At 36.6% G+C, this 24475-nt stretch overlaps 1 protein-coding gene across 12 annotated transcripts in view; it reads right to left on the bottom strand.

The window, feature by feature from the left end:
* Window positions 1-24475, bottom strand: part of KAT6B (lysine acetyltransferase 6B) — a 191785-nt gene that overhangs the window by 156745 nt on the left and 10565 nt on the right. For all 12 annotated transcript variants that reach the window (XM_070566431.1, XM_070566463.1, XM_070566473.1 and 9 more), the window contains exons 2-3: window positions 24015-24084; window positions 19838-20716 (exon numbers count right to left, since the gene is read on the bottom strand). In XM_070566431.1, coding sequence (XP_070422532.1) covers window positions 19838-20458 — 621 coding nt within the window. In that variant the 5' untranslated portion in view covers window positions 20459-20716; window positions 24015-24084. The remainder of the gene's footprint in view (window positions 1-19837; window positions 20717-24014; window positions 24085-24475) is intronic.

The raw sequence follows: 24475 nt of genomic DNA, 5'->3' as shown, positions 1-24475 counted from the left end.
AGTAAAAACGTTTTTGTTCATTCACTTCCATCAGAACTGAAAACAGTGTCAAAAGAGGAAGAAGGCTTTCACTATTGCTTTGTTGAATACCTGGATCAGACTGACCACCCTTTAAGATAGTCTTTGTGTACTCCACCACCCAAACCAAGCCACACGGAGCAGCTGCTCACTGACCAACTGGTCTGCGGAATTCAATGAATGACAAAAGGCTACCTTAATTCAATAAGATAATCAGCACACATTTACCCACCACCCAGAGTCTAACCATCTGCAAGGCGGCAGAGCCAAATGCCTATAAAACAACTGGCAGTGTGCAAACATGTCTTCGTGTCCCTCACGTCAATGAAATTTCTCTCTTAGCAACAGCTAAAAAGAAGCTGAACTTTCAAAAAAATTTCAAGATATCATGATCTAACAACTTGTTAGTAAGTTATTTTGAGTGCCACTGAGATTTCCAGGCCAGATGGGTAATATGTTTTATTCAATTGAGTCTTGTATGGGGATAACAAAATGTGAGACAGACACGATCTGGATCCTTTCATTGTTCAAGAGGCAAACCAACCTCATAGCTTCCAAATAACAGCAGGAGCAATGTAGCAGGAAAGAAAAGAGAGAGAGAGAGAGAGAAGGAAAAAAAAAAACAGCGAAAATCCAACTACAAGAGCAACTTCAGAGCAGGAAACCAGTAACAATTCAGACTTCAGAATCTGACATCTGCCTTAGGCCAGGATACCATTCAGCAAAACATGCATCTATAGTGATTAAAACTACCAAATAATAATAATGATGATGATAATTCAACATAGAAGTTTAAAAAAAAAAAGATAATGGGCACTATAAACGGAATTCAATATAGAAGTTCATTTTCTTTCTAACACATTACACCTAAATCAACGGATGCAGTATTTCTCAAAGTGTGGGATTCAAGATGCTCTGAGATGAAACTTGAGATGTTTGAGGTGATCTGAATCACACAGAGAGAGAAAGCTCTCTCTTTCAATTGTTCCCTTTTCAATTTTCTCTGAGACCTTCTCATTAAGTCAATGAGAAAGCCTCAGTTTCGTGCCACTGTCTTTCACCTCTCTAACGTTGGCTAGTCTTCCTTTGAGAGAGCAGGCCTCAGGCTCGGAGCCTTGGAGGATAACAGTATCCAGCCACATTTTAATAAAACCTTTTTTAATAATAACTTTTACAAGTTACCTTCTACTTATGACAAGGTATACTTGTTTTCCACTTAGGGTAATGATATAGTTTCCTTTTTCAATAGATCTATTAAAGAAAGTGAGGCAGTTTAATTTTTAATGAGTATTCTAATTACACTTCTCTTTGTAAATTTACATTTTGAAAAACTTTCAAGCTTACAGAAAAGTTGGCAGTATACAATGAATGCTTGAATATTTTTCACCTAGATTCACCAATTATTCACATTTTTGCCTAATAATTTTATCTACACCTGTATCTATCTATACTCACATATATATTTATATACACACACTTTTGTTATAGTTGTTACTGAACCATGTGAAAGTAAGCTGCAGCAGCATGTCACTTCACCATTAAATACTTCAGAAGGTATTTCCTAACTCATAAGGACATAATCTTAGATAACCAAAATGCCATCATCATATGAAGAACATTAACATTAATGTCAATCGCCCCTAATATCTGGTCCAAATTCAAATGTATCTAATTGTCCCCCAATTGCTAGTATAGAAGTCAACCAAGGTTCATGCATGGCATTTGGTTGTTATGGTTCTTTAATGGGACAATGTGAAAAAAAATATTAAGAAAATAATTAATATGGACAGTATATGAAAGTGGCAAAAACTGTAATGGAATCACACTTTGATTTGAAAAACACTGAACTAAACAATGGCCTGAGAGGAGTAGGGGAGAAGTAATCTAAATAATTAATAAAGAAAAAGAAAAAAAACCCTCTGCTATTAAACTCATTTATAGCACACAAAGCTATGAAGGAAAACATTTAAGATCTTCTCTTTCTTTACAGGGCCTTGAAAAAGGACATAGTAAGTCAAAATATCACTGTCAAAACATAGAGCTATATGCCAAAACGTGCTTCATTAAAAATTCCAGAGCTGATACATGTTCAAAATAACCAGCTCATCTCTTTTATTGAATGGGCACTGTATTAGGTTCTCAAATGTATCATCTCATTAAATCCTAATTGACAGCTCTATGAAGAATATTTTATTATTCCTATTTATAGATGAGATGACTGAGATTCAAGGAGTTAGCATGGGCCTTTGTTTTCTTTCCATTATTAGAACTTTTTCAAGAAGAATGTACTCATACATTTCTTACATATCTAAAAAAAATAAATTTTAAAAGAGAAAAAGTCAAAAGTATAAATCTATTTCTTGTTAAAATATGTATACAAATGTATGTATAATATTTATTTACAAGTGCTTTAAGAAAGCTTAGAAGAATACATACAAATCACTAACTGTAGTTGTCTTTGGAAGGCTGTTTTAAGGGGAAGAACACACAGGGCCTTTATAACTTCTTAAAAGTCAAAAAATTCAAATTCTAAATTTAAAATGCCCATATTCTTTCCATCATACTATGCTGCCACCAATACGTTTCAAGTACTACCACGCATTAGACATATTTGGTTTTAATTTAATGGTAAAAAATTATTACATTATAGTTTGTTACAACAAAGATTTGGATATATCATACATGTACAATATATTACATCATAGCTTCTAAAACCCAATACTGTGTTCTATCTCTCTTGCAGGAGGTTATGTTCACTCTCCCTCCCCCCCCCTCAACTCCCATGCAACGTGATCACCTAATACACGAGGATAACAAAAAGATGGCAACAGGGAATAAGTTTACTAATAAGAACACTTCTTTACTGAATAGACATGTTTCTAAAATGTTATGGGGAATTAAGACTGAAATTTTTAAACATGCCAGGAAAATTTACTATTCAAAGGAATGGATTAAATTTATTAAACAAATGATATATTATGAAGATGTGAGATTCATACTCAGAAAGCAAGGATGGTTAAATATTAGGAAACCAGTTATTATAATTAATAATATTAAAGATCAAAGGAGAAAAATCATATCTCCATAAATGCTGAAAAGACACCTGATAAAATTAAAAATCCATCCACAATGAAACTTCTTTAACATAGTAAGTACATAAGCCAGCATCCCACTCCCTACCCATGTTTAATGGCGATATAATGAAGTATTCCCCAAAAACATATCCACTATCACCAATATTCTTTAACATCATTAAAGAGGTATTAGAGCTGATAAAAATCAGACAAGAGAAAGATTTAAGATATAGAAATTACAAAAGAGGAAGTAAAAATTATCATTATTTGCAGATCACAGCATTACATATGGGGAAAATCCAAGATAATAAACTAAGAATTATTATAAACAAAAAGATAATTTAGTAAGGTGGCTAGGCACAAAATTAATTTGTAAAAATCAATAACTTTCCTGTATTAAAAAAAGAGCCAATTAGAAAGTAATGGAAGAGTCTATTTACAATAGCAACCCAAAAAGATCATACCTAGGAATTAATTTAACAAGAAGTTAACATCCTTCATACATACTACCAACACTCTATACTCTATACATTTATACTCATATCCAAAAGACTTTCAATGGATGATAATGGTTATATTACAGAAACATCTACAGATAAAATCATATAATGTCTGGGATTTGCTTCAAAATAATTCAGTAGTGGCAGGGGCCAGAGGGAGTGGGTAGGGATATAACTGAAACAAGAGTGGTCATGGGCTAATTATTTTCATAGCCAGTAATGGGTGAACACTGCTCTTGATTTTTATGTATGCATAAAATTCTCCACAATAAAAAAAAAATTTAAGTAAAAGAATAGATTAAAAAAGTGGAACGATATATCTGTTCTTCGATATAAGACTCAATATTATAAGAATGCCATTCTATACACTGAAAACTCCAATAAAATTACAACAAGATCTTTTGAGTACTAAGAAGCTGATTCTAAAGTTTATGTGGAAAAATAAGCAAGCACAATTAGCCATGAAGATTCTGAAAAAGAAAATAAGGGAGCATTAGCCTACCAAGAAAGAACAAGAGAGAAAGAAAGAAAATAAAAAGTGTCAGTGAGAATGTGGAGAAATTAGAACCCTCATACATTGCTGATAGCAATGCAAAATGGTACAACCACTGTTGAAAGCAGTCAGGAAGTTCCTCAAAAAGTTAAACATAGGGGGCCAGCCTGGTGGCATAGTGGTTAAGTTCACATGCTCCGCTTCAGAGATCTGGGGTTCACGGGTGTGGATTCCAGGCATAGACCTACACACTGCTCATCAAGCCACGCTGTGGTGGTGTCCCACACACAAAATAGAGGAAGACTGGCATAGATGTTAGCTCAGTGACAATCTTCCTCAAGCCAAAAGAGGAGGATTGGCAACAGATGTTAGCTCACGACCAATCTTCCTCACCAAAAAACTCCACAGTTAAACACAGAATTATCAAATGACCCAACAATTCCACTCCTGGGTAGGTATCCAAAAGAACTGAAAACACATATTTAAATAAATACTTTTACATGAGTGTTCACAGCAGCACTATTTACGCTGTCTACAAGATATACACTTTAGATTCAAAGACATAAATAGGTTGAAAGTAAAAGAATGGAAAAAGATATACCATGTAAACAGTAACCAAAGGAAGGTGAAGTGGCTATATTAATATCAGAAAACAGACTTCAACATGAAAGTTCTTACTAGAAACAAAAAAGGCCATTGTATATGATAAAAGGGTCAATACATTAAGAAAACATAACAACTATAAATACTGTATATATGTACCTAACAACAGAACGTCAAAATACATCTAGAAGTGACAATACTAAAAGAAGAAAGAGACAAAGTCAACAATAGTTGGAGTCTTCAATTTTATACTTTCAATTATAGTATAACCATGCAGAAGATCACAGCAAGGAAATACAAGTCTTAAACAGCACTACAAACCAACTAGACCTAACATATAGACCCCTATAGATGTCTCCACCCAACAACAGCAGAATACACATTATTCTCAAGTGCACATGGAACATTTTTCAGGATAGACTATATGTTAGGCCATAAAGCAAGCCCCAATAAATGTAAAAGGACTAAAATCATACAAGTATGTTCTTTAACCACAATGGAATGAAATTAGAAATCAATAACAGAAGTAAATTTAGGAAATTCACAGCCCAGTGTAAATATTTGGGCAACAGTGAATGAGAGTGAGGTGGCTGGAGAGGTCAGATGGCAGGTAGGGGCCAGAGTCTGATGGGCAACAGCTCAAGGCATGCCATACAGGAAACTCTCTTCCAACTGTGTCAGATTTAACACAGCAAGGATCTCTGACAAGTGCACTTCTACATCATTAAAGCCAATAGCTAATCAGCTATAATAAATCCTTTTCTGAATCCTCAGGTTCACAAAATGATCATAAGGAGTTAGTGAAACACAGGCTGACACAGAGGGCTAGCTAAGACCCTCTAGAAACCCACAGAATTTAAGTGGCAAATGATTTCAAGTGACCTATGTATTCTTGGAGATGGTAATACTGTACCATGGAGGCCACTCGCCTCTTGCCTTCAGCCTCCTCCTCCCCTACATTCCAAAGCAAAACTGGAGACAGCTCCAACAGGTTAAATGAGGTTAAGTGAAATAAAAGTGGGAAAGTTAATTGAGTTAAAATTATCAAAGGCAAAAGTGAAGCTGTGTATTGAGATCTACATTTCTGACAGATATAAAATTATGATGTGATTTTTTTTTTTTAAAGGCATCATAGGGGAGCGGCCCTGTGGCCGAGTGGTTAAGTTCGCTCGCTCCGCTTCAACAGCCCAGGGTTTCGCCAGTTCAGATCCTGGGCGCAGACATGGCACCGCTCATCAAGCCCACTGAGGCGACATCCCACATGCCACAACTAGGAGGACCCACAACTAAAAATATACAACTATGTACCAGGGGGCTTTGGGGAGAAAAAGGAAAAATAAAATCTTTAAAGGCATCATAAATTAGTGGAGAAAGTAAGACTTTTAATATATGATCCTGGAACATTCAGTCAGCTATTTAAAAAAAGAAGAAGAAGAAACATACACCATTTACCAAAATAAAAATTGCAAATGATTTTAAGGATTTAAGTAGAACACCACTAAAGACAAACAGAAAACTGCAAGGAAATACCAGTAAATGCCTCTCTGAACTCAGAATGGGGAAGAACTTTCTAAAACAAGCAAGAGAAAAAAAAATCACAAAAATTGGTAACCATAAACTTTATAGCTCAACTGAATAGTACTTGCATACTCATAAAAATATAAACACAATACAAATACTGACCTAAGCAAAAATGATGACAATTATACTGAGATGAGAAGGGCAACGGGAAACGGAAGGCTATATGTGTTTTAAGAGAACTTTGCCCTTATTTTCCTTGGCAAGAAGTCAATAGAAAATGTCTAAAATTGAAAATCAAGAAACAGCATTATAAGAATGTTGTTTAAAAATATAGAACTCTAACTTCCAGATGAAATTACCAAAGACGGTTGAAAGAGTTGAAGATGGTTGCTTCCAGGGCATAGGGATGAAGGATGGAGAGATAACCACACTAGTTTTTGAGCAATGACCATTAAACAAAAAAAAAGTTCAAGTTGTTCATAATCAAAGAAATGCAAAGTAAAGTACAGGGATCCGCTCTTCCCTCTACCACATTAGCAAGATAAAAAGTAAGAGCTAGGAAGCCCTTACATGGCCCCTCTTACTGTGCCCAAGAGCATAAGCTGCCCTTTTTATCACAGCCCAGGAAAAGCTCACTACCTCGCTATCTCAGGGCCATGCAGTTGCTGAAAATTATCCCTATGTAGTCTGTGCTATTATCATTTCCATTTGTCAGCTAAGGAAACCAAGACAGACTGAACTTGCCCAGTGGAAAAGTCAGGATTTGAACCTAAGCATTCTGGCTCCAGAGTCAGCTCCCCATAAGACTCCTTTTAGAATGATCTCTAAGATCTCTTTCAGCAAAAATGAGGGCCCTGCCTAATTAACACTTCTAGACTGTTTCCTCAACCACATAAGTAGGCCCTGTTTGTTTATCTATAAAAGAAGAAAGTTAGCCTCGGGCAGTGATTTGCTGCACATTGGCATCACCTGGGGATCTTCAAAAAGTTTGCCTGGCTCCCATTCCCACCCCAACAGTCTCATTTAACAGGTGTGGGGTGTGATCTGGGCATCAGAACTTTTTAAAGCTGTTCAGATGATCCTAATGTGCAGCAAAGTCTGGGAACCACTGGCCTAAGTTAAATGACCTGTTGAAGGAGGGGAGAGGTGAGAGGCTCCAGAAAAACACTCATAAATACACAAGCCCAACATTTTGCATACAATTTCAGGGGTTCACAAACTCCCTGAAGGGGGTCCTTGGATCTCATCTTAAAACCCCTGAACTTGGTGATCTCAAAGATCGCCTGCAACTCTAAAATTTTATTCTTCAGTTGAAGAATTATCATACAACAGTTTTACCAGATTAACTCATAATAGAGACAAGGGATGAATTTGCTGATTTTGGGTTTTCTATTCTGAAGCACAAACTCTAAGTTCAATTAATCAGTGGTGTCCTTTGGGTTGTGTATTTGGAAGAAATCATTTGGAAGAAAGGAGGAAACGGCACTGTCTGAGCTGTTTTTAACCAAATGCAAAGATTTCTAGAAAGTGAAAGCCTGTAGTGAGGAAAAAGGGAAAGGAGCAGGCCCATCGTCAAATTATCTTGGGAAACTGTGGGTTAAGCAAGTTAAATTTCAAAACTCCTCAGAGACTTTAAATCTCAGAACTTTATCAGCATCATTAACAGATGCACTTCCTTCTACCTCAGAACACGGTGCAGGAAAAGCTACCTTATATGACGTCACACTATAAATTTTAAGTCTCTTCAGTGACTCCTATGACAAACACTAAAAGGCGTTTAGAAGTCCAGGTTTATAAGAACTTAATGTAAGGCTCTTTTCTTTAAAAGAAATTTTTCTTCATGAGGAAAACAAGAGGCAGTGTAGTGTAATGGTTAAGTATACAGATGATAGAGCCAAGATGCCTGGGTTTGAATCCTGGCTCTACTATACAATACCTATGTGATCCTGGGCAAGTCCTTTAACCTCATGTGCCTCAGTTCCCTCCTTTGTAAACTAAGAGTGAAAAGAAGTACTACTTCATAGGCAAGTTACTATATTTAAAGCACTTTAAGTAGCGCCTGTCTCATAGTCAACAATACGTAAATGCTAGCTGTTGTTACTCATTCCTAAAGAAAAGAAAATTTCAATCACTCTGAAAATGAAGATGACCCCACAGGTCATTTGAGAAGGACTCACATAGCTGCATGTCTTGGCATGTTTCAACTGATAATTTTAATTACCATTTGAATATGGCTTATATTTTGTAACTTCTGTAGTGCCTAGTACAGTGCTTTGTATGTTACAAGAATTCAACAGATATGTGTCGATTTCATCCAAATAAATGAGATGACTGGCAGGTGGTAAAGTGGCTGTACTCCATCCTGTGTGCCAGGATTGAAACACCAGCTCCAATAATTCCTGTGTACTCGTGGACAAGGTACCTTCTCTGGCCTTTTTCTTCACTTGTAAAATTCCATTAATAACAGTACTAATCTCTCAGGGTTCATATAAAATTATTTTATATATATTAAATACTTAGAATATTACCTGGTACATAGTAAGCACTAAGTGTTTAATATTAATATCTTCTTTCACGTTTTATTTAGAGTCTTCAAATCTAATACGAACTGTTTATTACGCACAGTTTACAAGGCAGAAGTACATTTTTTCCTTTTTCTTTTTTTTTTTGCTGAGGAAAATTCACCTGAGCTAACATCCATGCCAATCTCCCTCTATTTTGTATGAGGGTCACAACCACAGCATGGCTGACGAATGGTGTAGGTCTGCACTTGGGACCTGAACCTGCAAACCAGGGCCACAGAAATGGAGTGCGCTGAAGTTAACCACTACACCACAAGGCTGGCCCCCAAGAAGTACATATTTTAACCATGTTCTTTTGCTTATGTTGTATATCACAGACAAAATGGGGAACTTCAATGGTCACAGACACAAATCATGAATTTCAGGAGAGTCAAGGCACTTCCCGCAAGATATATGGTGATGTTCTACTATGTCAAACAAAGATGACCTAAAAAGTGGTGGTCTTGATGATAACTACTTAGTTTACTTTACTCTGAAATTTTTAGAAGCTAGAAAAATACATACAATTGGTACCTGATCAATGTTCTGCAAACTGCCTTCAGGTTTGTGTTCATACCCTAGCAAGATTTATTGCTAACCAACGTGCCAGGCTAAATTGAAATCAAGATATTACACAGTTTTCCAATAAAGAAGTGATTTTATAAGTTGGTATAAATACTTTGAGGGGATGTAATTGTTGGCATCTTGTCATATTTCAGTAGTTGATGGAAAAAGAGATAAGTTGGAAGGTTTACAGAGGGTCAGAGCTCATCAGATGAAAAGATCACCTTTTTTTAACAGCTCTAGAAAGGACATTTATAGGCAGACTACTAAACAGTTATTCTCTAACAATAGGAACAGTCAGTATTTTCAAAGCATTCCAATTAACTGCAGCTACTGCAGAAGATTCTACGAAAACACCGTGAAATGAAAGGAAATGAAGAATTCTTGAGGTTAACTGTCATTGTGAATCTTTATTTGATATTTATTTTTTCTGAGTTCTTACTAAGAACTGAAAGAATGTAATATACATCCTTCTTCATGCTATTTTTTCCAACTGTATTAAGATATAATTGACACATAACATTGTGAGCATGATATTGTTCTTTTTTTAATAAGTCAGTTTCTTTTTCAGCCTATTTAGAGTTCTCTAATTGGGGATTAGAATTTAAATAAAAATCAAAATTTTTCAGATGTCGTTTAGTCTTTAAAACGTCACCAAGGAGCCTATTCTTATTGAGTTGCCTTACATATTTTCATGTGCTCTGTGGGCATTTAAATGAAAGACATTTGTCTACAATTTTAAATACACTTCTTAGAAAACATTTTGGATATCCAAACTCCTATTGTTAAAAACTCTCAAGCTATTATTGCCAAATCCATTCTTCAGTTCTTCAACTTGTGAGTAAAGAAATACTAAATGGAAGCAGGAAGCAGTCCCTGTTCCTGCCCTCATGGAAATGATTCAGTATGTACCATCAGACCTAGAACTCAGGCCTCTTGACCCTCAGCCTTCAAGCAGCATTACTCCCATAAACTGTGATTCATTCCTTTCTAAGCAGACTTAGACCATGTTACACCATGGCACTAACCTTCAAAGATCTGCAACCCCCAATGCAAAAACTGCTTTAGAAGAGGATACTAAAACCACTGTGTGGCGGGCAGAATACTCCCACACACACAAAGATGTCCACTTCCTAATGCCAAGAACCTGTGAATCTATCACCTCACATGGCAAAAATGACTTTACTGATGTGATTAAGTGAAGGACTTTGAGATGGGGAGATTATCTTGGATTATCTAAATGGCCCCAACCTAATCACATGAATCCTTTAAAAGCTGAGAGCCTGTCCAGGCTATGGTCAGAAAGAGATGTGACTGGAAAGAGATGTAATGCTGCTGGCTTTGAAGATGGAGGGAGGGAGCCACGAGCTAAGGAATACAGGCAGCCTGTAGACACTGGAAAAGATGAAGAAACAGATTCTCCCCTAGAGCCTCCAGAAAGGAAGAGAGCCCTGCTGGCACCTTGATTTTAACCCAATGAGATCAATGTTAGACTTCCAACCTACAGAACTGTAAAACAATAAACTTGTATTGTTTTAAGCCACTAAGTTTGTGGTAATTTGTTACAGCAGTAAAAGAAAACTAATACACACTGAATGAAAGGTTATTCACACGGTCTCAGAGTATCACTGTACAGATTACCTATTAACGACAAAAGGGAAAAGATGCCTTTATAAAGAGAGATCTGGGACACCACCTTAAGTAACTGATCAAATAAGCACTGCCAGTAATGAGACAACGTGAAAGGATATATCTCTTAAGATGACCAAAGAGGAAATACAACATCACCCATGCAGTATACTTGCCAAAAATGTTTACCCTGAATCTAGTCATGAGGACACACTCAGACAACTGTGGGACATCATACAAGACAACTGGCCTAGATTCTTCAAAAATGTCACTGATAAGAGAAGCAAAAAAAGAAGGAAAACCATTCTCTATTAAAGGAGATACAACAACAAAATGCAGTGTGTGATCCTTAACTGGATCCTAGAACAAAAACAAAAGTTATAAATGACATTTTGGGGCCATTGGGGGAAACATAAACTGTCTAGTATATAACATTTGTTCCACTATTGAATCTCTTACATGAGATACGAGTATTGTAGTTATATAGGAGAATGTTCCTTGATATATAATTATTACTATAACAATATTATAATATCTTAAATCATGTTTGCTATTTATTTTCAAATAGTTCAGACAAAAAATATGATGACGTATATATATGTGTATATACACACACATATAAAAATATACACAGGAGAGAGAAAAAAACAAATGTGGCAAAATGTTAACAACTGATAAATCTAGAAAGAAATACAGAGCTTATTGTACTACCCTTTAAACTTTTCTGAAATACTGCACTTCTGTAAATTACAAAGTTAGGGAGGAGCTATCTCCCTGCCTACCGTCCCAGTCTCCTCACACCCTCCAGCAGTCTAACTGCACTAGCTTTGTTCTTCAGACAGGTCACACTCTTCTACTAGCAGATCCTGTTTTCTGCTGCTCTACTCACATCTCAAGGTTCAATAGCTGGGATTGGGTTTTGATATAAGATAGAAGATCATACATGATTTTAAAACACCAGTTTTGGAAACAAGTTGATTAAATATCAAATAGGAATTATCATTTGATATCCTTAACACTGGATTTCAGTTTGAGCATTCTTTGTTTCTCTTACTACTGTTTCTCTTACTCCATATAACCTTTACTCTCTGTTTCTTGAACTCCATCATTCCCATTTATGAGCTGAGAGGGTCACGAGCATGGCAGTAAACCGTGGATAAAAATCAGGACTGGCCACATCAGAAACTACTACAGAAACATTCAAGTGTGTCTCTGGCTCCCAGCCCACATCACTCCCAAATATCACAGGCAGCCGAGACAAGGCTCACCTCCTTCCTGTAGGCCTCATTGCTTTCCACATGGCAGCTTACTGACATCAAAGAAAATGGAAGAAATTATCTAAATTCACCAGGCTAGTCTCATTCCCTCCCTTGAAGTGTGGAAGAGTCATTGATATCTCAATCACCTCTTCTGCAATACCTTTTTCCCTGCATGCTAAGATTTTGCAATGCTAAAAAAGGGGGGCCTGGGGGTATACTGGACTAACAGATGGAGGATTAAGAACAAAGACCTCCCTGACAGAGGGAACAAGAGCTAAAATGTTTGTATACCTACAATAATAGTACAGAATAACAAAAACTGAACTTGTAAATAAAATTAAGTTGCTCTTCTGAAATGCCTGTCTAGCTACAGACAGGAAAAGGCCCAGCATGGTTTCTATGTATGCTTATGCTGTTTCTAATAGAAAGGACACAATCAAGCCAAAACAAACATCTGTTAACCAGTCAAGTTTGTTAATGAAACAAAATTGCAGCTGGTTTTATCTAAGATCAAAAGTGAAGCAAATTAGAGAAAGGATGTATGAACAAAGCTGGTTTCTAAAAAATAATGGCTAAAGAATTCTAAACCCACTTGTCAAATTAACACAAATCCTTCCTGGATTTTGCTTAGACCACTGATTAGTATTTATTTTATATCTTTGTAGAGACCAGCCTCACAATTTAAATCTAATAGCATTCACTCTAGAATTTTGTTTATATAGTTCATTTCACAGATTTTTCAAACTATTACCTTTCATGAAACAAAAAAAGCTATACTCCACATTAATACTCTGCTAACTAAAAGGTTCACCTATAAAAGGAAAAACAATAGTATGCAGTCTGCAACTTGTGGAGAGCTCTTTGGGCAAATAGTGGAGTCCCAAGCAGAAGCCTAATAACCGTGATCTGTATTTCACAATGCACACTGGCCAGACTTCCTTTTTTTACACATATAAACTCCCCATCACCACCTGAAGACAGCAAGCACCCATACACAAATAAAATCATACTTTCCTCCTGGCCCTGCTAACTCAAAATGTCACGAACAAATTACATGGCTGACTCATTTGCTAACTTCAATTTAGTGAGCTAATTGATGTTTATGTACTTAGAAACATTAATAGATTGGAGAGATCAAAGTACCTGAGAAGATGCAGATTCACATTTTAAATGTTGGTGTAACTAGAGAAGAACAATTTCATCAGATCTACTGTAGTTTAATTGTACAGGCCAAAAAAATTAAACGTATAAACAAAACAGTATGAATTTTACAACCAAAATTTGCTATTGCAATGATAAAACAATCTTCTCATGTATCCTTTGTACATTATCATGTACAAAGATAAAATACATAAAAAGAATATAGACCTTCATTCTGAGAAAAAAAAATCTTTGCCATCCAAGATACAATCAGAATAAATCAGCAAACAGCACTTAACTGTTAAATAACTTCAAAGCTATAAAATACAGATTTTCTTAGCACAGAAAGTATAATAAATGTAGCTATTATAAGCTAAATAAGTATATGGAATACAACAATACATTCCTGAAAGCAGTCAAAAATATCCAAAATTATTCAAAAGTCCACACCCTTAGCATCCTCAATGCTTGAAAGATAATACCATTAGGAAATCAGAAAATAGACTGATCTGTGTATCATTCAGGATGGAATCATGTGCTGTAGAAAAGGCAGCAATACAGTACCAAATACTTATAAGATCCAGAGTTAAAAAGAATTTTTAACACTCATTTTAAGAGTCAAAAATCCCCTGACATAATGTCTCTACTTTACCTGAAGGCTATTTCATTAGAAGTCTAAACAAGTCCCATCTTGTTTTTTGTGTTTTTTTGAGGAAGATCAGCCCTGAGCTAACATCTGCCTCCAATCCTCCTCTTTTTGCTGAGGAAGACTGGCCCTGAGCTAACATCCGTGTCCATCTTCCCCTACTTTATATGTGGAACGTCTGCCACAGCATGGCTTGCCAAGTGGTGCCATGTCCGCACGCGGCATCCAAAGGGTGAACCCCGGGCCACCGAAGTGGAACGTGAGAACTTAAATGCTGAGCCACCAGGCCCAGCCCCCTAGACAAGTCCTATCTTGATAAAAGTTCAAAAGTGAACAAGCTGTCATGTCTCAGAGTACAACAGAAAGACTCATTCACTCTTCATTTTATCTTTCCCTTGACCCAACTAACTAGTTTGAGACAATGCAAGTGTTCTCTCAACAGTGTCTCAAGGACTGGTACTGCATGCTCACAAAAGTAGTCCTCAGATACTCTGCTATTTTGAAGAACGTCTGAAGCTTAATTATAGGAAAAACATGAACTACAATTTTTTTTTCTTCCCTGACCCTGGAACAGGAAGTATTTGATCCAGCTAGACCCTCACATTATAATAGGTCTCTGTCTGACTTTAGTCATTCTAAAACTGACTTTCATCCATATCAATCCCAAAATTCAGGTTACATGGAAGAGTCTATTTTGCAATATTTAGAGCTTTATCCAACTTTCAGTTGAACACACATAGCTAAGCATTCTTTGAGAAAGGTGACATCTGCAATACAAAGGACACCAATTCAAAGGACAACTAAGAAGGTCAACAGAGAGGAGGACATTTAGACTCTCTATAATTAGCAGATAAAAAATACACACATTTCTGCCAAAAAGATCCAGAGTTGTCTGAGACTACGAACAATTCCCCTAGGGCTGAGAGACTTCTGGAAGCCTGCCACATCAAAGAACAATATGGACTAGTGAATGGTCCTTCACAAAGTACAGGCAATTGGAACAGTCCCAGAGAGAGATGAAGAGGGTCTCTCTAGGGCAGGGATAATGGAACTGGAGAGGAGAGGACAGAATGGAGAAAACTGAAGAAAGGAAAATCTATAAATAAAGTTCTTCAATTTATGGCATTTACATAACACAAGAAACTGATGTAGGATGTACATTAATCTTACATTTATAGAAATATTTCATACTAATAACATTGCCAAAAGCCTTAATAAGATATTTCCCTAAAAGGGGGTGGGGGACAAATGTAATAAACAACTAAACAGGCCAAGACCACATGTGATTTTTTTTTTAAAAGATTGGCACCTGAGCTAACAACTGTTGCCAATCTTCTTTTTCTTTTTCCCCTGCTTTTTTCTCCCCAAATCCCCCCAGTACATATATATATATATATATATATATACACAAGTATTTTAGTTTTGGATCCACAAGTGATTTTAACAGTTTTGTCTCTCAGCCCCATTTCTGAACATCTGTGCTCCTTTTAAAACTCTTTGTTTTTTTCTTAATGACAGTATCATTGTTTTTGTAATTATGTTTGAAGGTTTTTGTAAGACTACTACAGTTATTTCATTTCTTCAAGAAAAAAAATACCAAAAGCCCTACTTCTACAAGGTGTAGAAGCCTACACCTACAGCAGTCAAGAATGAGAATTTCCTATTAGGGACTGCACTAGAAATATACCAAGATTTGATACTTAACAAACTTTAGGAAGATATTCTCAATAAAGTGAAATACCAAAGAACCTGTTTAAAATTGAACTAAACTGATTTTATAAAAATGCTGAAGCCCAAATGTTCAAATGAAATCTTAATGCTACAAAGCGTGTGGTGATAAACGAAGTCTCTCTTAGAATATTTGACTTTCCAAAGTCCTCATAATCTGACCTACTTGAGCTTTACCACTTTTGATGAGAAACACTAATACTGTCTTTGAGGAGTTTCCTCACTAAGTCAAAGATAAAGTTTTATCTGCGGTGGTTTAATTCATTTCCATATCACCTCACCAAAGACAGCTTTCTTAAAGAAATACAAAGAAGTGATGCTAAGGAGCCAGTGTGGTAACATCCACTCGGAATTCTAGGCTATCAGGAGATGTGCAGTTTCATTTCAGAGAGCAAGGAGCCCTGCTACTGTGACTTGCACTGTACCCCTCCCAGCCACCGTGCATAGGAACCATGACGACGTTAAATCTAGCTAGACACACGTTTACTATTTTCCCTGTTGCTTTCCCATACACGCTAACATTATAAATAGTATCTGCTTTAAGAACTGTAAGAAGCTCATTGCAACTACCAAATTTGAAATGCCAGATATCGATTTGTTGGGAGAAAACTGCTTCTAAGCATTCGAGGTACGGGAAGACCTATTTTTAGTGTTAGTGAAAAGCCGCCACTGTAGACCAGTACCCAGCCCAGTAGCAGAGCTGGGGAGTCAGACTGTCTCCTTAGAATCTTGGCTTCACCACTCACCAGCTCTATAACTGACCCTGGGCAAATTGCTTGGGCTCTGAGCCTGAGTTTTTCATCTGTAAAATAAGGATAATAATCTATGATCCTCACAGTTATTGTGGTAAGGAATAAATATAAAGCACTTGGAATAGTGCTAGCATTTAACACTTAAGAAATGTTAGTTACTATTTTTATTTTCTTTTTTACAGTTAAATGAAACTGCTTAGCAAAAGTAACTAGAATAACAGCTTCTTTGAAAGACATCAGGTGACAAAATTGTAACTGAGTTTATTTCATCTCTGTACAAACACTTGCCATTTATATCATAAATGTCCTCATACAATGCAAACTCTACAGACTTCTAGCACATCAAGAACTACAATAACCTGTCTTTCAAATATATTTTTAAAAGCCCTGTATAGGGGCCAGCCCTGGGGCCGAGTGGTTAAGTTTGCGCGCTCCGCTTCAGCGGCCCAGGGTTTCACTGGTTCGGATCCTGGGCGCGGACATGGCACTGCTCATCAAGCCATGCTGAGGCGGCGTCCCACATGCCACAACTAGAAGGACCCACAACTAAAAATATGCAACTATGTACCAGAGGGATTTGGGGAGAAAAAGGAAAAATAAAATCTTTAAAAGAAAAAAGCCCTATGTACATGAAACTACAGTACAACCAATCTGCGTACAGATCCCAGTTTAGCAGCTGAAGCAAGAATAATCAAAAGCCAACAATTAGCATAAGAAACTCAAAACACTTTCTACAGTACAAAAATGTTCACATTGACTATTTGATATTTTGGATCCCTCTGAGAATCTGATAAAAACTATAGACCCGGGGCCCAGACAGGTGGCCGAGTGATTAAGTTTGCACTCTGCTTCGGTGGCCCAGGGTTCCAATGGTTCAGATCCTGGGCGCAGACATGGCACCGCTCATCAGGTCATGCTGAGGTGGCATCCCACATGCCACAACTAGAAGGACCCACAACTAATATATGCAACTATGTACCAGAGGGATTTGGGGAGAAAAAGCCAAAAAAAAAAAAAAAAGAAGAAGATTGGCAACAGTTGTTAGCTCAGGTGCCAATCTTAAAAACAACAACAACAACAACAACAACAACAAACTATAGACCCTGACCCTAGAAAAACATGTGGATACACAAACCTGACATTCGATTTCAGGGGATTTGTGGCCTACCTGCTCCAAACTCATTCATGGATCCCAGGTTAAGAATTTCTATTACATTTAGCTTATTAGGAAGTTTACATGGTTTTAAACTATTTACCACTTGTAATTTCAAAGGGCAATATATTATGATGTGGTTTTTATTACATTTTTTCAAGGAAAAGTGCTATTGTAATGCACAATACAAACAAAAAAATATATTGTGTCCAAATTGATTTGATCTGATATTTATTTTTATTTGCTCTTTTTTAAGAATTAGATTATCATTACTCAATACAACTGATCTCCAAATTTCATCAAATAAACATTCTAGGACACATTTTTCTCAGCATTCCTTGTTATAGGATGATGCTAACTGGACAATTTAAACATCAGCATCATAAAAAAAGCAGTAACAATTGCATGTTAAGCAATAAATTACTCTGTTCTCAATCCGAGACACTTTCAGACATGAATTTTCCTTTAGACTAAAAATACTTCCATACAGATGCTGTATGAAAAAATATGATAAGGTTAGCAAGAAATGATGGGCAAGGTTAAAGAGACGGATAAGAAAGGGACTACGGAAAATCTATAGTGACTTCTCTATCAGAAGTAAAGAGATTCCCTGGATCACAAAATCATTGAAACATCCTGCTAAATGCTTAAAGCTGCCTGAATTAGTCCATATACCCGATAATGATAAATCCTTAAAATACCTTAGGGTAATATATATAATATGAAAACAAAGATATCCAAATCTATCAAGAAATGGCTCTATATCCCCTTAACGAATTTCCTCATGGTGTAAGCTTTTATAAAAATAGTTAATGAGAAACAGAAGTGCTTAATGTGGCTGTGTCAGACACAGGAATTAGGATTTGAGTCACTTGCTGTATTTTTTTGAAACAAATGTTATTAAAATGAAAATTTCATAGGTTTACTTCTTTCTTTATGCTCACGTTCTCTGACAAAGAATTGGGGGTTGGTTACACAAACAAAGACCACCAAAATAAATGTTGAGGAAAACTAATAAAATAAAAACACAGTTAAGAAATAAATGCTAGGGCTGAGATTAGTCCGTGGAAAGGCAAACCACCTGGTCATACTCACTTTCTAGAGCTGGGCCTCTATCAGCTTAAAGCACTGAGGGAAGCAGGGTCTATCTCCAGAGTTGGCCACATCCAAACAGGACAAACAAGCCAACAGGAGCATAACTTTTCCTAACACTCGTGTTTCCATCACTTCTAAAAATGTAGTTAACACATACAACCACCCTTTCTAAGAACAATGGTTAATGGTTTACAAGAGGTAAAGTTAACTGATATCAATGTGTCCACTTGCCCAAAGGACAGACAATCCTAAAACTGGAGGGCCTGAATTATTATCATAAACAATTTGCTACTGCTCTACTTTGGTTTTAGTTTGGGAAGCAATTTCAGCTGCTTTGAAACAAAACACTGGAAAATCCTACAGAACCAAAGACTTAAAATTTTAGCAGTAACTTAAGGAGAAATCTGCCACATATTTATAAATACTATAGAAATAACATAAGGCCCAGAGAAACCAAGAGAATTAGAAAAGAGAAGAAGATACAGTATGAGACAAATAAACATTCACTTTCAACCACTGAGAAGTGGACAATAATAAATGACTTTAAACTGAAACAGGCGGGATATTTAGGTCACATATTAAAACAATTCCAGAAACGCACAGACTATCAGTATTAAAATAATTAGTCTACAGATTCTTCTTCTCTGAAAATAATAAAGAGAAAAATATGTCAATTATACCTCAATAAAGCTGAAAAAATTTAAAAAATAACTTTTTTAAAAAGGAAAATATACTATGGCCTTTCTTAGATTTTTGATATATGATATATATGATCCTGCCTTGAGGAAGGAGAATTAAAGTTATCTATCCTGGTCCCTTCAAGCACTTATCAATTAGGAATTAGTTTAAAAAACAAGTGACATAATCATGTTAAATTCTTAGTCAACCAATGGGAAAGCCCTTAATATGTCGTAAAACAATACAGGACAGTTTATATTGTAAAAAAAAATACACATTTTAAAACATAAAAGCCTGCTCTAAGGCAAAACATTTGATTTTATCAGACTTTACTCAGAATTTTTGTCCATATGAAATTTAACTGAAACTGTACAAATCAAATGGGTAATACTTGGAACGTATTAACATTCTCTCTTCACTTACCTGGTCTTTCTCATGGGGTAGAAGGCTGACAGGTGGGAGCGAGGATGGGAAAGCACTGGGATATTTGGGAGCCCCTTTGCCGTCTAAGCTTCCATAATTAACCCTGTACTGCGGTCCATCTTTCAGTAACCTCCCATTGTTCACTGCGCGTTTGGCCCCCAGTCGCAGCCTCTGCTGAAAGGCTGGGTTGTTGGTGGTGCCCGTGAGATCACTTTGACTTCTGAGATACTTCTCTATGTTTTTCAGGGAGGAGCCATTTGGCTCCTCAAGTCCTTCAATTGCTCTCCTTAAAAGTTTATTCCAATCCACATTGCGGAGATCATTACATGATCCTCTAGATCCCTTGGTTGATTTAGGAAAAGTGCCTGGTTTAACTGATGAAAAGCGCCCAGGGTTGTCTGGGTCCTTATAAGAGGCAAGGCCTTTGTTGGTGACTTTGAGAACTGAGCCATCCTGAACACTGAGTTCCAGCTGTTCAGAGACTGTCTTCTTATCCAACCCATGGGAAGTGCTCACTGCATGGCAGATTCTCTCTTCAGAGGGCCTTTGCTTTTGCTTTTTTATTTTCTGTATAGCTTCAAGAATCCACTCTGTATAAAGTGGGTTTGCAAGTTTTACCATGGTTGACAAATGACTTCTTCAATACAAAAGTTACCCATAGAGGTTCTCCTTGTATTTAACAGAACTTGCACATTTAAAAGTCATTTACAATTCAACAAATGGGCAGAGTATTCCAGACCATATAAGCAACATCTTACAAACATCCATTCTTAAGAGATTAAAAAGACGGACAAAGAGGCAATGTTGATAGTTGTCTTATCTGCCCAACAGGAAAGACTGCATTCTGGCGAGGAACATCTTTAACTAGGATATCAAGACCTTAAAGGATAAAAAGGGAGGGAAGGCTCTTAATAATGGAACATCTAAAAATAAATTAAATGACTCTTAAGCATTACTTTTTCAGATGCAAAATGACCAGAGAAGTACTGACAGGCAGGTATTATGCAACAAAGTCAGTGACCATATTTTCCAACCAGAAATCAGGTCACAGTCTGAGAAGGAATCTCTTTAGAATTTTTCACTTGTTATTTATATGAAGTCACTTATGGGGCATTTAAGAGATGACATATAAGTTCTATATTTAATGTATAACCTTTATTGAAATTAATAAAATTACATGAAAGGGGTTCAAGATACATGTCTATCATAAACATAAAATCAACATCATATAAGTCTATGATATGAAATCTGGTGAAGGTACATTAAACTTACTTCAAGAAATCCTAAACAAAAAAAAAAGAGCAAAAATTCTGATTTTCTATTTCAGCTAGACATTATATTTCCCAAGTCTCACACATAAGAGAATTTCCCATCTAGCCATTTCTATAGAATTACATCTTCTCATCCCTTTGAAAAGAGCCTGTGACACCCTCTAACCCACATGTTGGAAAACTGAAACTAATATAGTAACACAATGCTTCACCTTTTAAATAATGTAGCATTCTAGGTATCTTAGTACCTGGTTAGTTCAAGACACTGCTCAACACAAGGAAGGTTCACACAAATCTGACTCCAGGTAGACAGTAGTATTGCTCTGAGACCCTCCTGATGGACACAAAAACCACCCTAGATCTCCAAGCTGGTATTGAGTACACTGCAAGAGCACCAGGAGAAAGTGCCCTGGCCTGGGAGTTAGGTCAGATCTGGGCTCTAATCTCGCTCTCCACTGACAATATTCAAATCTTAACTCCTTTTTTATAGTTTACAATTTATAGAGGGGCCAGCCTGGTGGTGTAGTGGTTAAGCTCAGCATGCTCTGCTTCAGCAGTCCAGGGTTCACAGGTTCAGATCCTGGGCCCAGACCTACACCACTCATCAAGCCATGCTGTGGTGGCAACCAATATACAAAATAAAGGAAGACTGGCACAGATGTTAGCTCAGGGTTAATCCTCCTCAAGCAAAAAGAGGAAGATTGGCAACAGACATTAGCTCAGGGCCAATCTTTCTCACACAAAAAAAAATTAATTTACAGAGTGTGTTCACATATAATGCTTGTCATTTAATCTACAGGACGACTCTATGGGTAAACTGAGGCTCAGGGAAAGCTGTAACTCACTCAAAGTCACAGTCAATAGTAGACTTAAGGCTCAAACACCATTATTCTAAAATCTAAACCCAGCACTATCTTCATCTAAGCCACAACTGCCTGCTCTAGCTAGTTCTGCCTCTGCCATCAGACTAATGGTATGAATGCCAGTTCTACCAATGTCTAGCAAGGAAACTCTGAGCAATTGACTTAAGTTTGAGTCACTTTACCTGTAGGGCAATAATAGCACATCCTTCACAGGACTGTTGAGAGAATTAAGTGAAAACAATATCTAATATTCAATACACAGTAGCTACCATCAAATGCAGTATCTACACACTCTGAAAAATGTCTCATAAAATACAAAATTAAAGTTCTCTCTCGTTATTGATTTAGATTTAACATAACCTAAAAAGGGAAAACAACGTCTTTCCTCAAAACTTTAGCCAGATATACTGAAGAATTTAACGTTTGCTCTCAAATATTGGGCCATTGAACTATACTTTTTCAATCAGCTTCAAAGAGGCAGTTTAAAAAGGATTATCCTCTTTGCAATCAGTAAACTGCAGGTTCACTCCATATTTTTCCCATCAGATTCAGAAACTTGGGGCTGAAGGGACCTTAGAGGTCATCCAGTCCAACTTCCAGCTATCCAGTAAAAGACCCCTTCTCCATATCCCCAAGTGATGAACCATCAAGTGTCAAGATACTTCCAGGGATTGAGAATTTGTCATTCTTTAAGGCAGTTCACTCCACTGTTGGACAACTAACTGTAATATATCTCCTGCTCACAGGAGCCAAAATCTGCCTTCTTATAACTCCTAAACACTAGTCCTACTTCTCTGGAACAATCTGAAGAAATTCTGAATAATTCTTTAATATGGCAGGCCTTCCAATATTTCTAAAACAAATATCTTTTGAAAATCACTAACAATCAAACCCCATTCTACCTCCAGCCCTACCTTACAGCACTCACATCCCAGTTCCTAACATCTCCACATATCACATAGTTTCCAAGCACGCCTTCTTTTGGTTGCTCACTAGTTTGACTAGTGCCCATCCTAAAATCTGGCAGTCTAGGCATTATCTAGTTATAAATGCAATCCAGGGTTGCATGAGCTTTTTTTTTTTTTTTTTTTGAGGAAGATTAGCCCTGAGCTAACACCTGTGCCAATCTTCTTCCACTTTATATGTCAGTCACCACAACAGCATGGTTAACAGGTGATGTAGGTCCACACCCAGGATCTGAACCTGTGAACCCAGGCCGCTGAAGCAGAGCACACCAAACTTAACCACTACACCATGAAGCCAGCCCCCGAACTTTCTTAACAGCCACTCAACTGGCTCATGCTAAGCATGCAGTCCAACTAAGAATCTTCTTTCAAAAATACTGTCAAGCTGAGTCTTTTCATTCCCTTCCTTGTGCAAATTTAAATGCTGGAATTTAAAATTTATTACAGTTCAAGTTCATCTTGTTGGTTTGAGTATATCTTCCAATATTTTAAAATTTGTTTTGAATCTTGATTCTGTCATCTATGTCATCTACAAATCTAATAAGCATTCCCTTTGTGTCACTATATAAATCACTGACAAAAATGTTAGATTTGGGACATGGTATGTTTAGGAATGAAATCACTGGCTTTCACAGTGTAACCACTTTCACGATAGAACACAGGAATCATCATGTGTAAGTTTAGAACAGGAAGCTGATATTTCCAAAGTAAAATGATTTGGGGCAAAATTTCATTAGAAGACATTTCACCACATCCAAGTCATTATTTCATCTTTCATCATTTATTCAGGATGAATCAATTAATTTAATCTGACTGTACACAATATAACTACAGAAGCAGAAGAGGTCACAGAAAAGTATCCAATATTGCAAAGTTGCTTTCAAGCATTTTGGTTACCCAAGCAAATGAACATACATTAAAACAAACTGCATTTCATAATTAATAAATGCTCAAAGTGTACCTTCATGACAAGCTATTACCACAATCCTCACCTATAATCAAAAGAATCATTCATATCCATTACCAACAATTTCAATAAGACTGACATTTTATACATTAAAAATATAAGGGAAAATACCAGAATTGGAACTCCAAATATTTTAACAGTCCATGACAAAAGTGAAGATTGTCCAGATCTTCAGGCAAATCTGCCAAAAGAAAAAAAAAGTAAATGTTAATTTGGGCATAAGGACATCCCTTTAATCTAGCAACCATCTATGGAACTCCACAACTATTCAACACCTGCAGCTTGAGTTTATTAGTACACTACATTTAATGATATATCAACTCTTTCATACCACTAAAGGATATTTAAGAATATGGAATTTGGGACAGGAAATGAAGCCCCAAAGCAAATGCCTAAAGAAATAAATTTCACTCTTCTTTGAGGCCAGCCCTGTTCTCCAAATTTGAAAAATTAGGTTTGTGATAAAGTCTAAGAAAGAATCTTATGAAGAAAAAAAAGCCTCCTATTACTTAAATAGGCGGGCAGGTATAACATTTTATCCGAAAAAAAAAAGTCCAAACTTGTTTAAAAGG

Source organism: Equus przewalskii, chromosome 1, assembly GCF_037783145.1.
Source record: "Equus przewalskii isolate Varuska chromosome 1, EquPr2, whole genome shotgun sequence".
NCBI classification, from domain to species: Eukaryota; Metazoa; Chordata; class Mammalia; order Perissodactyla; family Equidae; genus Equus; species Equus przewalskii.
Note: the sequence above shows the minus strand (reverse complement) of the source record. Positions and strands in the feature narration are given on the sequence as shown.